Raw genomic sequence first — 15,000 nt, 5'->3', positions numbered from 1 at the left:
ACACAATGTGTTGTTATTACATAATGTGTTATAACATAATGTGTTATAACACAATGTGTTGTTATTACATAATGTGTTATAACATAATGTGTTATTACACAATGTGTTGTTATTACATAATGTGTTATAACATAATGTGTTATTACACAATGTGTTGTTATAACACATTGTGTTGTTATTACACGTGTGTTTTCTACCTTCATTGTCAGTCCTGAAAACAAAGATTCGATGACTCGTCACAATTTCAAATTTGTGGTCTTTGGTTGGGCGGGCAATCTGAATGGCAGCCAATGGGATGACTCCTTTTGGGTAAACGTCCTGAAACACAAACATTAGAATTATCTAAACATTAAAACAATATAAATATTACATATCATTTACTCCTCATTAACAGCTGATACAAATCGTATCAGAAAAGAAGATAAAGACAATTAAATATGTGTTACTTCACATCCTCTCTGATATAATGATAAATTAACTCTTTATACCTTCTCACTGCCAAAGTACATCAGGTTTTTGCCGTCAAACTTCACGTAGCGCTTCTGGAAAACATAGTTCCTGAGAAATGAAACACACATCAGATACAGAGGCAGTCACATGACCACTTTCCCACAGACACACATCACACCTGTGTAGTTTCTACTCTAACAAATACTGCTAAGCTGTGTGATGAAAATATTCCAGATGTATAAACCTGAAGCATCATCACCTGATTCATACACCGGCCCTAAACTCCTCTATCAGGAGAAACGCTGCAGCTTCAGAAACCATGCAGATATAAAACACTGCAGCGTTTGGTTTCTGCAGCTTTTAGTAAACGCTGCCATGTCTCCTCAAGTTGCTGAATGTTCTCTAAATGCTGCATTTACCTTCCCCGGGCGCTGTACAATAGCTGCCCACTGCTCCTAGTACGAGACTCCTGGTACTAGGATGGGTTAAATGCAGAGGCCAAATGTCACTGTGTGCTGTGTGCTCTGCATGTGAGACCATTACAGAGGGTTTCATCCCTCCATATTCTATTCTATTCTATCTATGTGTTGTTGCTGAAGATGTTTCTTTAAGCCCGCGTCACACTGTCCTGAAATTGACACCCGATGGACACACGAATATCGAATTGGGAATTTCGCACGAAGATGGCCCCGAACCACACACGAAGGCAACATTTACATTACATTTAAGACATACAACTGCAACGAAAGTAACAAAAACAATTATGTTAAAGTACTATGATACTGTACTGATATTTTCAGACTTTGTTCTTTACTTTCTCCGTCTTTATATGTAGAAGATATTAAGTTTTCTCCGTCATGTTGTTTCAAAAGAAACAACAACTTCCTGTCAACTCGCCTTCAAAATAATATATTATATCCTTTTCAGTTTCACAGAACACAAATTGGGTCATTTACATAATATGTTTACATGATTTTGTTGTGCAATAAAACAACCCGATGGACACACGATAAAGGAAATGTTCAAATTCGGCTCTGATCGTAGCAACATCGGGCCATTCGCGAGGGCATCTTAAGCCATCGTATGACCGCCAGTGGAGTTTCTCAGGCTCCGGCAGCAACTTCGTGAGCGGTGGCAAAATCTTTGGCATGCCAAACAATTGCCGAAGGACCTTGCGAAGGTTCATTTTCGTGTTGAATTCGTGTGTCAATTTTGCCCTTCGCAAGGCACTCGTGAGGGCATTTTGTTATCATCGGTGCCATCGGGCATTCGCCCCGATCAGAGTGAGGGCGAATGCCCGATGGCACCGATGATAACACCAAGATGACACGATTTGACAAGATGCCCTCACGAGTGCCTTACGAAGTAGCCGCTCACGAAGTTGCTGCCGGAGCCTGAGAAACTCCACCGGCGGTCATACGATGGCTTAAGAGGCCCTCACGAATGGCCCGATGTTGCTACGATCAGAGCCCAATTTGAACATTTCCTTTATCGTGTCCATCGGGTGTCAATTTTGGGACAGTGTGACGCAGGCTTTATGTGGAACATTTGGGTTTTTATATCTGCATCCTTTCTGAAGGAGTTTCTCCTGATGGAAGAGTTTAGCACCTGTCGGCCTCCGTAGGTTCATCATGATAATATTTGTTTTTGCTTTGATTCAATCAGCAAAGAAGCCCAGAAGAGTTTTGTTGTTTTAACAAGAAGCCGAAGGAGGAACGTGAGAAAAGACAAACACACACCGAGTGGAGGATGAAGAAGAGGAGGAAAGGAAGGTGATGAGGCAGCTCCTCAGGAGGGAGGAGACACAGGGAGGAGCAGAGAGGAGGAGACGCAGCACAACAGCCAGCGCTGACCTCTGACCCCTGACAGGTATATAAAAAGGTGTGTAAATCAAACGCACTCCATGTCGTTTCCTTCCCTAGGTTCTAACTGCTTGTTCAAATCAAACAAACTGCAGGTCTAACCCGGTGTGTGAATCAAATCAAATCAACATGTATTATAGCCCCAAATCACAAGAAGTGCCTCAAAGGGATGCACAAAGCAAACAAAAGCAAAGACAACAACTAAATACAAACGTCATAGCATAACAATTATAAAAACATGATACAACATTATACCTCAACATAAGTATTGCCATGTGATGAAAGCATGTGACTGAAGTGATGGAAATGAAGATGGAAACAAGATGATGGAGATTAGTTTACAAGGAAGACAGAAGAAGAAGAATAGGGAGGGATGAAACCCTCTTTAATGGTCACACATGCAGAGCACACAGCACACACAGTGAAATTTGGCCTCTGCTTTTAACCCATCCTAGTACAAGGAGTCTAGTACTAGGAGCAGTGGGCAGCTATTGTACAGCGCCCGGGGAGCAATGGGAGTGGGGGGGGAAGGGGGGTGTCCGGTGCCTTGCTCAAGGGCACCACGGCAGGGCAGGAGGTGAACTGGGACCTCTCCAAGTAGAAGTCCACACTCCATATTTAGGTCTGGTCGGGGACTTGAACCAGCGACCCTACGGCTCCCAGTCCAAGCCCCTACTGACTGAGCCACTGCCGGATGCGAAGAGATGGGTTTTGAGTTTGCTTTGAAAGGAGTCAACGGAAATAGCTTCAGGGATCTGAAATGGAAGACGATTCCAAAGGAGAGAATCAAACGCACCCCTGGGGAGACAGCTTGTCCAGCCAGCCGCTGATGATGGGGGGGGCTCTCTCTGTGAGGGAGGTGTAGCTGGCATAGGGGGAGATGGTGAGGTCATCATCGGGCTCTGAGGGGAGGCTGTGGGGGGGCAGAGACAGGTAGCGCAGGGGGGGGGGAGGTTCCCCCACGGTGCTGTAACCCTGAGCGTCTCCGGGGTGAAGAGCCTGAGACAAACGCCTCGTCCAGGACAGCTTCTGACCGCTGAAACACAACGTCATTAAAACACCGGCTGCAGACACAACCCTCACTGTCATCAATACAATAGAGCTGTAAGACCTCCAGAGCAGAGTGCTGTACAGTCAAATAAACAAACTAACATACAAACATTACAATTTCAAAGCAAAAAAAGAAAAAATCTACAAGATGTCAACACGCTAAGGAGAAGAGGTCAGACATTTCTCCCTCTGGAGGGACACAGGGATTTTAGCCTTTGCAGACCGTTGACATGCACTAACACCTATAGAACACTCTACAGGTGAGGGAACACCACAGAAGAAGAATAGGACCTCTTTAAGGTGTTTATGGAGCCTATTTAAAGGAAAGAGCAACAAAACAAAAGTGGGCCGAGTATAAAACCCTGTGGCACTCCACATACAGACAACATGCAGACGATACACCTTTATATATTTGTCGTGTAAAAGTCAATGTGCCTTTAATGTTCAGCAGCCTTAGACCATCCAACTGAAGGTTGTGTTGGAAGCAGAAACTACAGATTCATGTTATTGTGATGTTAAATATAACTTTTTCTCTCAGTGTTAAGTATTGTTCTGATCCTTTGTCCTGTCTTGTGTTGTCTGTTTGACTGTCCCTGGTTTTGTGTAATTTCAGGTTATCATTATGTTGTCAGAATATAATATTTGGTCACAGGAAGGTGGAGGTGTTGTCTTACCCATGATCCTCGGCATGTCTGTCCTCCCTCCTCATATCTCTTTCACCCTGCAGAATAAAATAATAAATTAGCGAGACATTTTAAGTTTAATCCCAACAACGACTGACTGTTCAGAAGTTGATCTCCTTAAACGTCAGTGCTGCCGTCTCACCTCGTTTCTCCTGCTGTGGAACACCGTCTCACAGTACGGGCTGATCTCCTCCTCGGGGTCGTCTGTTGAAGCTGTGAGCACAACACTCAGAGTGAATTGGGGAATCGTAGCATTCCCGCTATTGCTCTTTTTATTTCATGGCCAATCTTTGGTGGAAACAGTGTCATTGTGAACAGGTTTTAACACTCTGTGCTCACCTTGGGCGGATCCTGAAGAGTTGTTACTCAGAGTACTGCCACTGAAACACACACACACACACACACACACACACACACACACACATTAACCCTAACACACTTAGAACAGGATGTAAAGACACACCTCAGTGTTCAGTGAGAGGAGGAACACCAGGTGAAATGTGTTGAATAATAAAAGTCTTTGGACTGAGAGTCTGAGAGACCTACCTGTTCCTCTCTAGCTTCCTGTCCGGTGTCAGTCTGGGAGGGGTGGGGGGGGCGGCCTGCTCGCTGCAGTGAGCCCTCCCTCCTGCGGGGGCAGTAGATCCAGATGAAGCCCCCCAGTAGATCTCATTAGGAACCATCTCCATCCCGCCGGGCGAGGATCTGCTGCTGTCCAGACTCCCAGGACAGGAAGTGTGGGGGGGGGACCCCTGGATGATGGGGGGGGTCCCGCGGGTCAGCCGGGGGGGGGACGGGGGGTAACGGTAACGGCCCCCCTGCGTCCGACAGAGACCGGCTGAGACTCGCCCTCCGCCTCCGATTCAGAGACATGGAGATATTTATATTATTACTTTGTGTATAAAGTTCCATTTAAAAAATGTATAACAAAATTCCTGTTTGTTCCTTCACAATAAGAGCATTGGTCACAGGTTGAGAAAATGTATCTATTGCTTGTCACACACACACACACACACACACACACACACACACACACACACACACACACACACACACACACACACACACACACACACACACACACACACACACACACACACACACACACACTCACAGACAGATGGAGTCCTGTGAGAGCCTCCTGGTGGGGGGGGGTGCAGGGTCTCCCTCAGGACAGAACCTGATGGGGGCGGTTCGGCGCCGGTTGAACACGGTTCTGGGTTTGGGGACCGGCTTCACGATGACCTCACAGTTGGTCAGCAAGTCGCCGAGGTTCGGAGCCGAAGTGTTCCTCAACGCCTCGAAGCTCCCTACGGACGGCAGGGATACACACATCCTTTACTCAAGTAGAAGTACACACATCCTTTACTCAAGTAGAAGTACACACATCCTTTACTCAAGTATAAGTACACATCCTTTACTCAAGTAGAAGTACACACATCCTTTACTCAAGTAGAAGTACACACATCCTTTACTCAAGTATAAGTACACATCCTTTACTCAAGTAGAAGTACACACATCCTGTACTCAAGTATAAGTACACATCCTTTACTCAAGTAGAAGTACACACATCCTGTACTCAAGTAGAAGTACACACATCCTTTACTCAAGTAAAAGTACAGATACTCGTGTTTAAAAATACTCTGGTAAAAGTAGAAGTACTGACTAAACTTCTTTACTCAAGTCAAAGTAAAGAAGTATGGGCTTTGAAATGTACTTCAGTAAAAAGTACTCATAACTAGCAGCTGTTTTAAAGAGTACCTGACCTCCCTTTATATTAATAGAACAATAATGTCATTGTTAGCTAATGAATGTTTCCATGCTGAACAACGGCAACATGACAACGTTTTCATTGGTCCCTCTTCTTTAGAGAAGACCAGGAAATGATGGATACACGGATCGTGTTCAAATCAATAGGCACGCAATGACTCTAAATAATAATGATCACGCCACCAAACACACATTCAAACTAAAGGAACCAGCCTGTTTGGGAAATGTGAGAAGTAGAAAGTACAGGTATTTGTGTTCAACATGTAAGAAGTAGAAAGTACAGGTATTTGTGTTCAACATGTAAGAAGTAGAAAGTACAGGTATTTGTGTTCAACATGTAAGAAGTAGAAAGTACAGGTATTTGTGTTCAAAATGTAAGAAGTAGAAAGTACAGGTATTTGTGTTCAACATGTAAGAAGTAGAAAGTACAGGTATTTGGGTTCAACATGTAAGAAGTAGAAAGTACAGGTATTTGTGTTCAACATGTAAGAAGTAGAAAGTACAGGTATTTGTGTTCAACATGTAAGAAGTAGAAAGTACAGGTATTTGGGTTCAACATGTAAGAAGTAGAAAGTTCAGGTATTTGTGTTCAACATGTAAGAAGTAGAAAGTACAGGTATTTGTGTTCAACATGTAAGAAGTAGAAAGTACAGGTATTTGTGTTCAACATGTAAGAAGTAGAAAGTACAGGTATTTGTGTTCAAAATGTAAGAAGTAGAAAGTACAGGTATTTGTGTTCAACATGTAAGAAGTAGAAAGTACAGGTATTTGTGTTCAAGAAAGTGTACTTATGTAAGAAGTAGAAAGTACAGGTATTTGTGTTCAAAATGTAAGAAGTAGAAAGTACAGGTATTTGTGTTCAAAATGTAAGAAGAAGAAAGTACAGGTATTTGTGTTCAAGAAAGTGTACTTATGTAAGAAGTAGAAAGTACAGGTATTTGTGTTCAAAATGTAAGAAGTAGAAAGTACAGGTATTTGTGTTCAACATGTAAGAAGTAGAAAGTACAGGTATTTGTGTTCAAAATGTAAGAAGTAGAAAGTACAGGTATTTGTGTTCAAAATGTAAGAAGTAGAAAGTACAGGTATTTGTGTTCAAAATGTAAGAAGTAGAAAGTACAGGTATTTGTGTTCAAAATGTAAGAAGTAGAAAGTACAGGTATTTGTGTTCAAAATGTAGTGGAGTAAAGTAATGATACCAGAAAGAATAACTTAAGTATTTGTACTCCAGTACTTCCCACCTCTGACGGACGCTCGACCCGTCACAGACTGACAGCGCGGGAGAGCAGCTCTCTGATTGGCTGTTTGACTCTCCGCCCTCTGAATGTGATTGGCCAGGTGCAGGATTCTCTTCTGGTGTCCGGTGGCCGTCACACCGAGGCTGACCAGGGCGTCGCTGTCCAGGTGGGTGAAGTCGCTGGCCAATAGGAGCCCGGCTCGGCGGAAGGTATCCAGGTACCTGCAGGGAGAGACAAATCAGAAAACCATCCCCGAGTATCTGTCCGGGTCTTTCAGGGAGATGAACACATCGCTGATTACTCCAGAAACCATAAAGAGGTGTTAACATGTGGAGATTATCCTGCTGAACTAAATGTGTGAACATCATAAATGGCTCTGTTCATGACGCCTATTTAATGGAAAGAGCAACAAAACAAAAGTGGGCCGAGTATAAAACCCTGTGGCACTCCACATAAAGACAACATGCAGACGATACACCTTTATATATCTGTCTTGTAAAAGTCAATGTTCCAATGACCTCTGACCTCTCCTAAACGTTTGTTTGACTTTGACTTTGACTTGACCTCTGACCTCTCCAGGTGGATCGCGGTCAGGAGCGTCTCAGATGGCGTTTCTCCGTCCAGCGTTGCCATGGCGACCAACATGGAGACCGGAAGCTTCTTCTTCTCCTCGTTCAGGAAACACGGCGGCCATCACTTCAGCCGTCCATCTGCAGGGTCACATCTTTATGACCTTCAGATCGCTCCATCATTGTTCTGATTGATATATTATACATTAAAGCCAGAAACATGTATCATTATTATTGTTATTGTTATTGTTATTTAGTATGAATGCACTTTAACACTTTGATGCCTCGCAGTCTGTAAAGAGCTCTGAGGGGTCGAAGAGATGTATAAAGCTCTTCATCGTGGAGTTTAAATCTCTTTTAAAAAAGTGACACACAGAGCGAGCACATTCCAGCCTCTCTCAGGAAATCCAGCACACACACACACACACACACACACACACACAACACACACACACACACACACACACACACACACAGCACCCACACACACACACAACACACACACACACACACACACACACACACACCTCACACACACACACACTCACACATCACACACACACACACACACCACACAACACACACACACACCACTCACACCCACACGCAACACACACACAACACTCCACACATCACACACACACACACACACACACTCGCTACACACACACACACACACAACCACACCACACACTCTACTACACCACACACACACACACACACACACACACACAACCACTCAACCACACACACACAACTCACAACACACACACACACACACCACACACACACACAACACTCTCTCTCACACACACACACACTCACACACACACACACACAAACACTCTCTCTCACACACACACACACACACACACACGATGCAGGGAGTGCCAGGCAAAGGCGGGGGGGGCTTTCAAAGGAAGAACTGTGTAATCTGTGAAAGTCGTCTGTGGTGAGAAACAAGAATAAATCCAGATATTAGATATCACAGTTTCAAAACATCCCTGTTTGTTCCTTCACAATAAGAGCATTGGTCACAGGTTGAGAACATGTATCTATTGCTTGTCACACACACACACACACACACACACAAACACACACACACACACACACACCCACACACACACACACAACCACACACACACACACACACACACACACACACACACACACTCACACAGACTCACACACACACACTCACAAACACACACACACAGCGTCCAGCAGGAAGACAAAGGAGCAGGAAGTGAGTCACAGCACTTCCTGCTCCAGACTCAAACTGCTTCTGTTTCCCACATCCTCTGCAGCACTCATATATAAGTATACATACATATATACAAATACACACATACATATATACAAATACACACATACATATATACAAATACACACGTACGTACATGTACACATAAACACATGTACTAACACATCTGCGGCTCTTTCAGGGACGTTTGCAGGTCTAAAGAGGCTTTAGATGAGGATCCTGAAAGTATTATTAAAAATGTTATTTAGAGAAACCACGGCACGTCTAATTCATGATCTTAAATGAAGTGTGGAAACAGGAAGGGGCGGGGCTTACGGATGAGACCCTGAGGACTCAACTCGTTATCTCTGTCCTGTTGTTGCAGCAGAACAAAAACCAGGAAACAGCTGAGGAAACACACACACACACACACACACACTCCCCGCATCAGGGTTTGTGGTTTTTTTGTGAGTTTTCTGTTGGATGTTCCTCTTTAAAGTAGAGACACTACATACTGATATACACCTGAACATCAGCAGGAGAGAACTCTTTAAAGTAGAGACACTACATACTGATATACACCTGAACATCAGCAGGAGAGGACTCTTTAAAGTAGAGACACTACATACTGATATACACCTGAACATCAGCAGGAGAGGACTCTTTAAAGTAGAGACACTACATACTGATACACACCTGAACATCAGCAGGAGAGGACTCTTTAAAGTAGAGACACTACATACTGATATACACCTGAACATCAGCAGGAGAGGACTCTTTAAAGTAGAGACACTACATACTGATATACACCTGAACATCAGCAGGAGAGGACTTTTTAAAGTAGAGACACTACATACTGATATACACCTGAACATCAGCAGGAGAGGACTCTTTAAAGTAGAGACACTACATACTGATATACACCTGAACATCAGCAGGAGAGGACTCTTTAAAGTAGAGACACTACATACTGATATACACCTGAACATCATTAAGAGAGGACTCTTTAAAGTAGAGACACTACATACTGATATACACCTGAACATCATTAAGAGAGGACTCTTTAAAGTAGAGACACTACATACTGATATACACCTGAACATCAGCAGGAGAGGACTCTTTAAAGTAGAGACACTACATACTGATATACACCTGAACATCAGCAGGAGAGGACTCTTTAAAGTAGATACACTACATACTGATATACACCTGAACATCAGCAGGAGAGGACTCTTTAAAGTAGAGACACTACATACTGATATACACCTGAACATCAGCAGGAGAGGACTCTTTAAAGTAGAGACACTACATACTGATACACAACCTGAACATCAGCAGGAGAGGACTCTTTAAAGTAGAGACACTACATACTGATATACACCTGAACATCAGCAGGAGAGGACTCTTTAAAGTAGAGACACTACATACTGATATACACCTGAACATCAGCAGGAGAGGACTTTTTAAAGTAGAGACACTACATACTGATATACACCTGAACATCAGCAGGAGAGGACTCTTTAAAGTAGAGACACTACATACTGATATACACCTGAACATCAGCAGGAGAGGACTCTTTAAAGTAGAGACACTACATACTGATATACACCTGAACATCATTAAGAGAGGACTCTTTAAAGTAGAGACACTACATACTGATATACACCTGAACATCAGCAGGAGAGGACTCTTTAAAGTAGAGACACTACATACTGATATACACCTGAACATCAGCAGGAGAGGACTCTTTAAAGTAGATACACTACATACTGATATACACCTGAACATCAGCAGGAGAGGACTCTTTAAAGTAGAGACACTACATACTGATATACACCTGAACATCAGCAGGAGAGGACTCTTTAAAGTAGAGACACTACATACTGATATACACCTGAACATCAGCAGGAGAGAACTCTTTAAAGTAGAGACACTACATACTGATATATACCTGCACATCAGCAGGAGAGGACTCTTTAAAGTAGAGACACTAAATACTGATATACACCTGAACATCAGCAGGAGAGGACTCTTTAAAGTAGAGACACTACATACTGATATACACCTGAACATCAGCAGGAGAGGACTCTTTAAAGTAGAGACACTACATACTGATATACACCTGAACACTAGCAGGAGAGGACTCTTTAAAGTAGAGACACTACGTACTGATATACACCTGAACATCAGCAGGAGAGGACTCTTTAAAGTAGAGACACTACATACTGATATACACCTGAACATCAGCAGGAGAGGACTCTTTAAAGTAGAGACACTACATACTGATATACACCTGAACATCAGCAGGAGAGGACTCTTTAAAGTAGAGACACTACATACTGATATACACCTGAACATCAGCAGGAGAGGACTCTTTAAAGTAGAGACACTACATACTGATATACACCTGAACACTAGCAGGAGAGGACTCTTTAAAGTAGAGACACTACGTACTGATATACACCTGAACATCAGCAGGAGAGGACTCTTTAAAGTAGAGACACTACATACTGATATACGCATGAACATCAGCAGGAGAGGACTCTTTAAAGTAGAGACACTACATACTGAGACACTCCATACTGATATACACCTGAACATCAGCAGGAGAGGACTCTTTAAAGTAGAAACACTACATACTGATATACACCTGAACATCAGCAGGAGAGGACTCTTTAAAGTAGAGACACTACATACTGATATACACCTGAACATCAACAGGAGAGGACTCTTTAAAGTAGAGACACTACATACTGATAGACACCTGAACATCAGCAGGAGAGGACTCTTTAAAGTAGAGACACTACATACTGATATACACCTGAACATCAGCAGGAGAGGACTCTTTAAAGTAGAGACACTACATACTGATATACACCTGAACATCAGCAGGAGAGGACTCTTTAAAGTAGAGACACTACATACTGATATACACCTGAACATCAACAGGAGAGGACTCTTTAAAGTAGAGACACTACATACTGATAGACACCTGGACATCAGCAGGAGAGGACTCTTTAAAGTAGAGACGCTACATACTGATATACACCTGAACATCAGCAGGAGAGGACTCTTTAAAGTAGAGACACTACATACTGATATACACCTGAACATCAGCAGGAGAGAACTCTTTAAAGTAGAGACACTACATACTGATATACACCTGAACATCAGCAGGAGAGGACTCTTTAATGTAGAGACACTACATACTGATATACACCTGAACACTAGTAGGAGAGGACTCTTTAAAGTAGAGACACTACGTACTGATATACACCTGAACATCAGCAGGAGAGGACTCTTTAAAGTAGAGACACTACATACTGATATACACCTGAACACTAGCAGGAGAGGACTCTTTAAAGTAGAGACACTACGTACTGATATACACCTGAACATCAGCAGGAGAGGACTCTTTAAAGTAGAGACACTACATACTGATATACGCATGAACATCAGCAGGAGAGGACTCTTTAAAGTAGAGACACTACATACTGAGACACTCCATACTGATAGACACCTGAACATCAGCAGGAGAGGACTCTTTAAAGTAGAGACACTACATACTGATATACACCTGAACATCAGCAGGAGAGGACTCTTTAAAGTAGAGACACTACATACTGATATACACCTGAACATCAGCAGGAGAGGACTCTTTAAAGTAGAGACACTACATACTGATATACACCTGAACATCAGCAGGAGAGGACTCTTTAAAGTACAGACACTACATACTGATATACACCTGAACATCAGCAGGAGAGGACTCTTTAAAGTAGAGACGCTACATACTGATATACACCTGAACATCAGCAGGAGAGGACTCTTTAAAGTAGAGACACTACATACTGATATACACCTGAACATCAGCAGGAGAGAACTCTTTAAAGTAGAGACACTACATACTGATATACACCTGAACATCAGCAGGAGAGGACTCTTTAATGTACTCTTTCATTCTCCTCTCTGCAGCCCTTCTTCCAGCATAAAAACACTCAGAGCCAGTCTAGCAGTTTCCCTCCGTTTGCAGTCATTATGCTAAGCTAAGCTAACCACAGACATGTCTCTGAATTCTCTCTGAAATATATAAATATAAAAAAATATATGCAGTTCAACATCTTCCTCATGATAAAATGAATATCTTGTTTTAATATGTTCATATTTTGTTCTTGCATCTGTTACTTTATATATTATACATTCATTCTTATTCGCATGTCACCCGTCCATGCACACGCAGTTTGATTTATTTTCCTTCTTGCACTTTTCTATTTGTGTTATACATATTCTCGTCTTGTTTTTCTGTTGCACATTATTTCCTTTTTATGACTTCTTATTGCATCATTTATCTATTCTTGCGATACTTGTTCTATTTCCAATATCGAATGTTTTGCACTTTTATTTTCCTTTTTATTTCGTAGTGTTTGATTGGACGTCTCCAGTTTCAGTGTGCAGAGGAGAGAGGACAGAGAGAGAGAGGGTGGGCGAGAGAGAGAATAACAACAGAGAGTCTCTGTGACACACAGAGGGTCCATTGTTAGACACACACACACACACACACACACACACACGCACACACACACACACACACACACACACAGGACAGTCAGCAGCAGAGTGTGATGTTTCTGCAGGAGTTGTGTGTCAGTGTTAACGGATGTTCTCGTGAAGTTTTCTGTGTTTTTTAAACTTTATTCCTGTTTCTCACGGGAACACCTGAATCTGCGTACTGTTCCTTTAAGACGCTCATTACATCATCTGTTCTATAGAGGAAGAGACACTGGACACACTTCCTGTTACTGTACAGGACACACACTCACACACACACACACACACACACTCACACACACACACACACACTCACACTCACTCACACACTCACACACTCACATACACACTCACACACACACACCCTCACACACACACTCACACACACCCTCTCCAGTGTGATCAGCTGAGGTTGTCTCATTGTAGAAGATGAACACATGATCACATGAACACATGAACACATGATCACATGATCACATGATCACATGAGCACATGATCACATGATCACATGAACACATGAACACATGATCACATGATCACATGAACACATGATCACATGAACACATGATCACATGAACACATGAACACATGAACACATGAACACATGATCACATGATCACATGAACACATGATCACATGATCACATGAACACATGAACACATGATCACATGATCACATGAGCACATGAACACATGATCACATGATCACATGATCACATGAGCACATGATCACATGATCACATGAACACATGAACACATGATCACATGATCACATGATCACATGAGCACATGATCACATGAACACATGATCACATGATCACATGATCACATGAACACATGATCACATGATCACATGAACACATGAGCACATGATCACATGAACATCCCCGTTAGTAAATGTGAAAACAGATTAACTCAGCTGGTTAGCATTTCTCATGCTAACGCTAACCACAGACCAGGGTTGCGGTCGAATAGTCCATTTAGCTTAGGGACCTTCCTAACGGAGTGAAATGACCCGGAAGTCCCTCAGTGGCAGCCATGATAAGTGCCGTTCGAATTCTCTAAATTAAAAGGAAAGGAGGTTTCAAACTTCCTTTATAACCTCCTTTAGCTTAGGAACCACTGGACCTCCCTAACCGAAAGGAGAGGAGAAAATGCTGCCCCACAATGCCTTGCTGCCGCGGCATTTGCCGTCACACAACAGTCGGCCGTTCACGGAAACAACCGATTATGAACGAGAAATGATATCATGAAAGTTACGGTTCAAAACGTATGTGGTAAGTTGCCAAAGTGCTTTGTTTTGAACGTTCATCAGTATTATAATCAAAAAGAGAAATATGAACGTTAGTTTTTACTGAAATGATCAAATAAAGTCAACATTTCACAGTCTTTACTGAGCTGTGTGGGGTTTGTTCAACTTTTAAAAGATGTTTGAATGGTGATATACACAGTGATAGATGTTAAGGACTAACATTTATAATAAATACATTTGTATTGATTTTAAGATCTTTTCATACAATCATACGTATTGGGATCATTTGTATTAATGAGGACCGGAGGGAGAGGGTGACGAGCATAAGTTTCACTTTC

The 15,000-nt window shown here is 42.5% G+C and overlaps 1 protein-coding gene across 1 annotated transcript in view; it reads right to left on the bottom strand.

The window, feature by feature from the left end:
- Positions 1-15,000, bottom strand: part of arap3 (ArfGAP with RhoGAP domain, ankyrin repeat and PH domain 3) — a 41,126-nt gene that overhangs the window by 23,983 nt on the left and 2,143 nt on the right. The window contains 11 exon segments of the mRNA XM_034130714.1: positions 198-318; positions 489-558; positions 3,109-3,348; positions 4,037-4,083; positions 4,188-4,258; positions 4,385-4,425; positions 4,592-4,851; positions 4,853-4,990; positions 5,132-5,355; positions 7,054-7,271; positions 7,622-7,760. Coding sequence (XP_033986605.1) covers positions 198-318; positions 489-558; positions 3,109-3,348; positions 4,037-4,083; positions 4,188-4,258; positions 4,385-4,425; positions 4,592-4,851; positions 4,853-4,990; positions 5,132-5,355; positions 7,054-7,271; positions 7,622-7,695 — 1,504 coding nt within the window. The 5' untranslated portion in view covers positions 7,696-7,760.

The sequence above is a fragment of the Trematomus bernacchii genome, unplaced genomic scaffold, assembly GCF_902827165.1.
Source record: "Trematomus bernacchii unplaced genomic scaffold, fTreBer1.1, whole genome shotgun sequence".
Taxonomy (NCBI): Eukaryota; Metazoa; Chordata; class Actinopteri; order Perciformes; family Nototheniidae; genus Trematomus; species Trematomus bernacchii.
The sequence above is the reverse complement of the archived record's forward strand: the minus strand, read 5'-3'. Positions and strand labels throughout refer to the sequence as shown.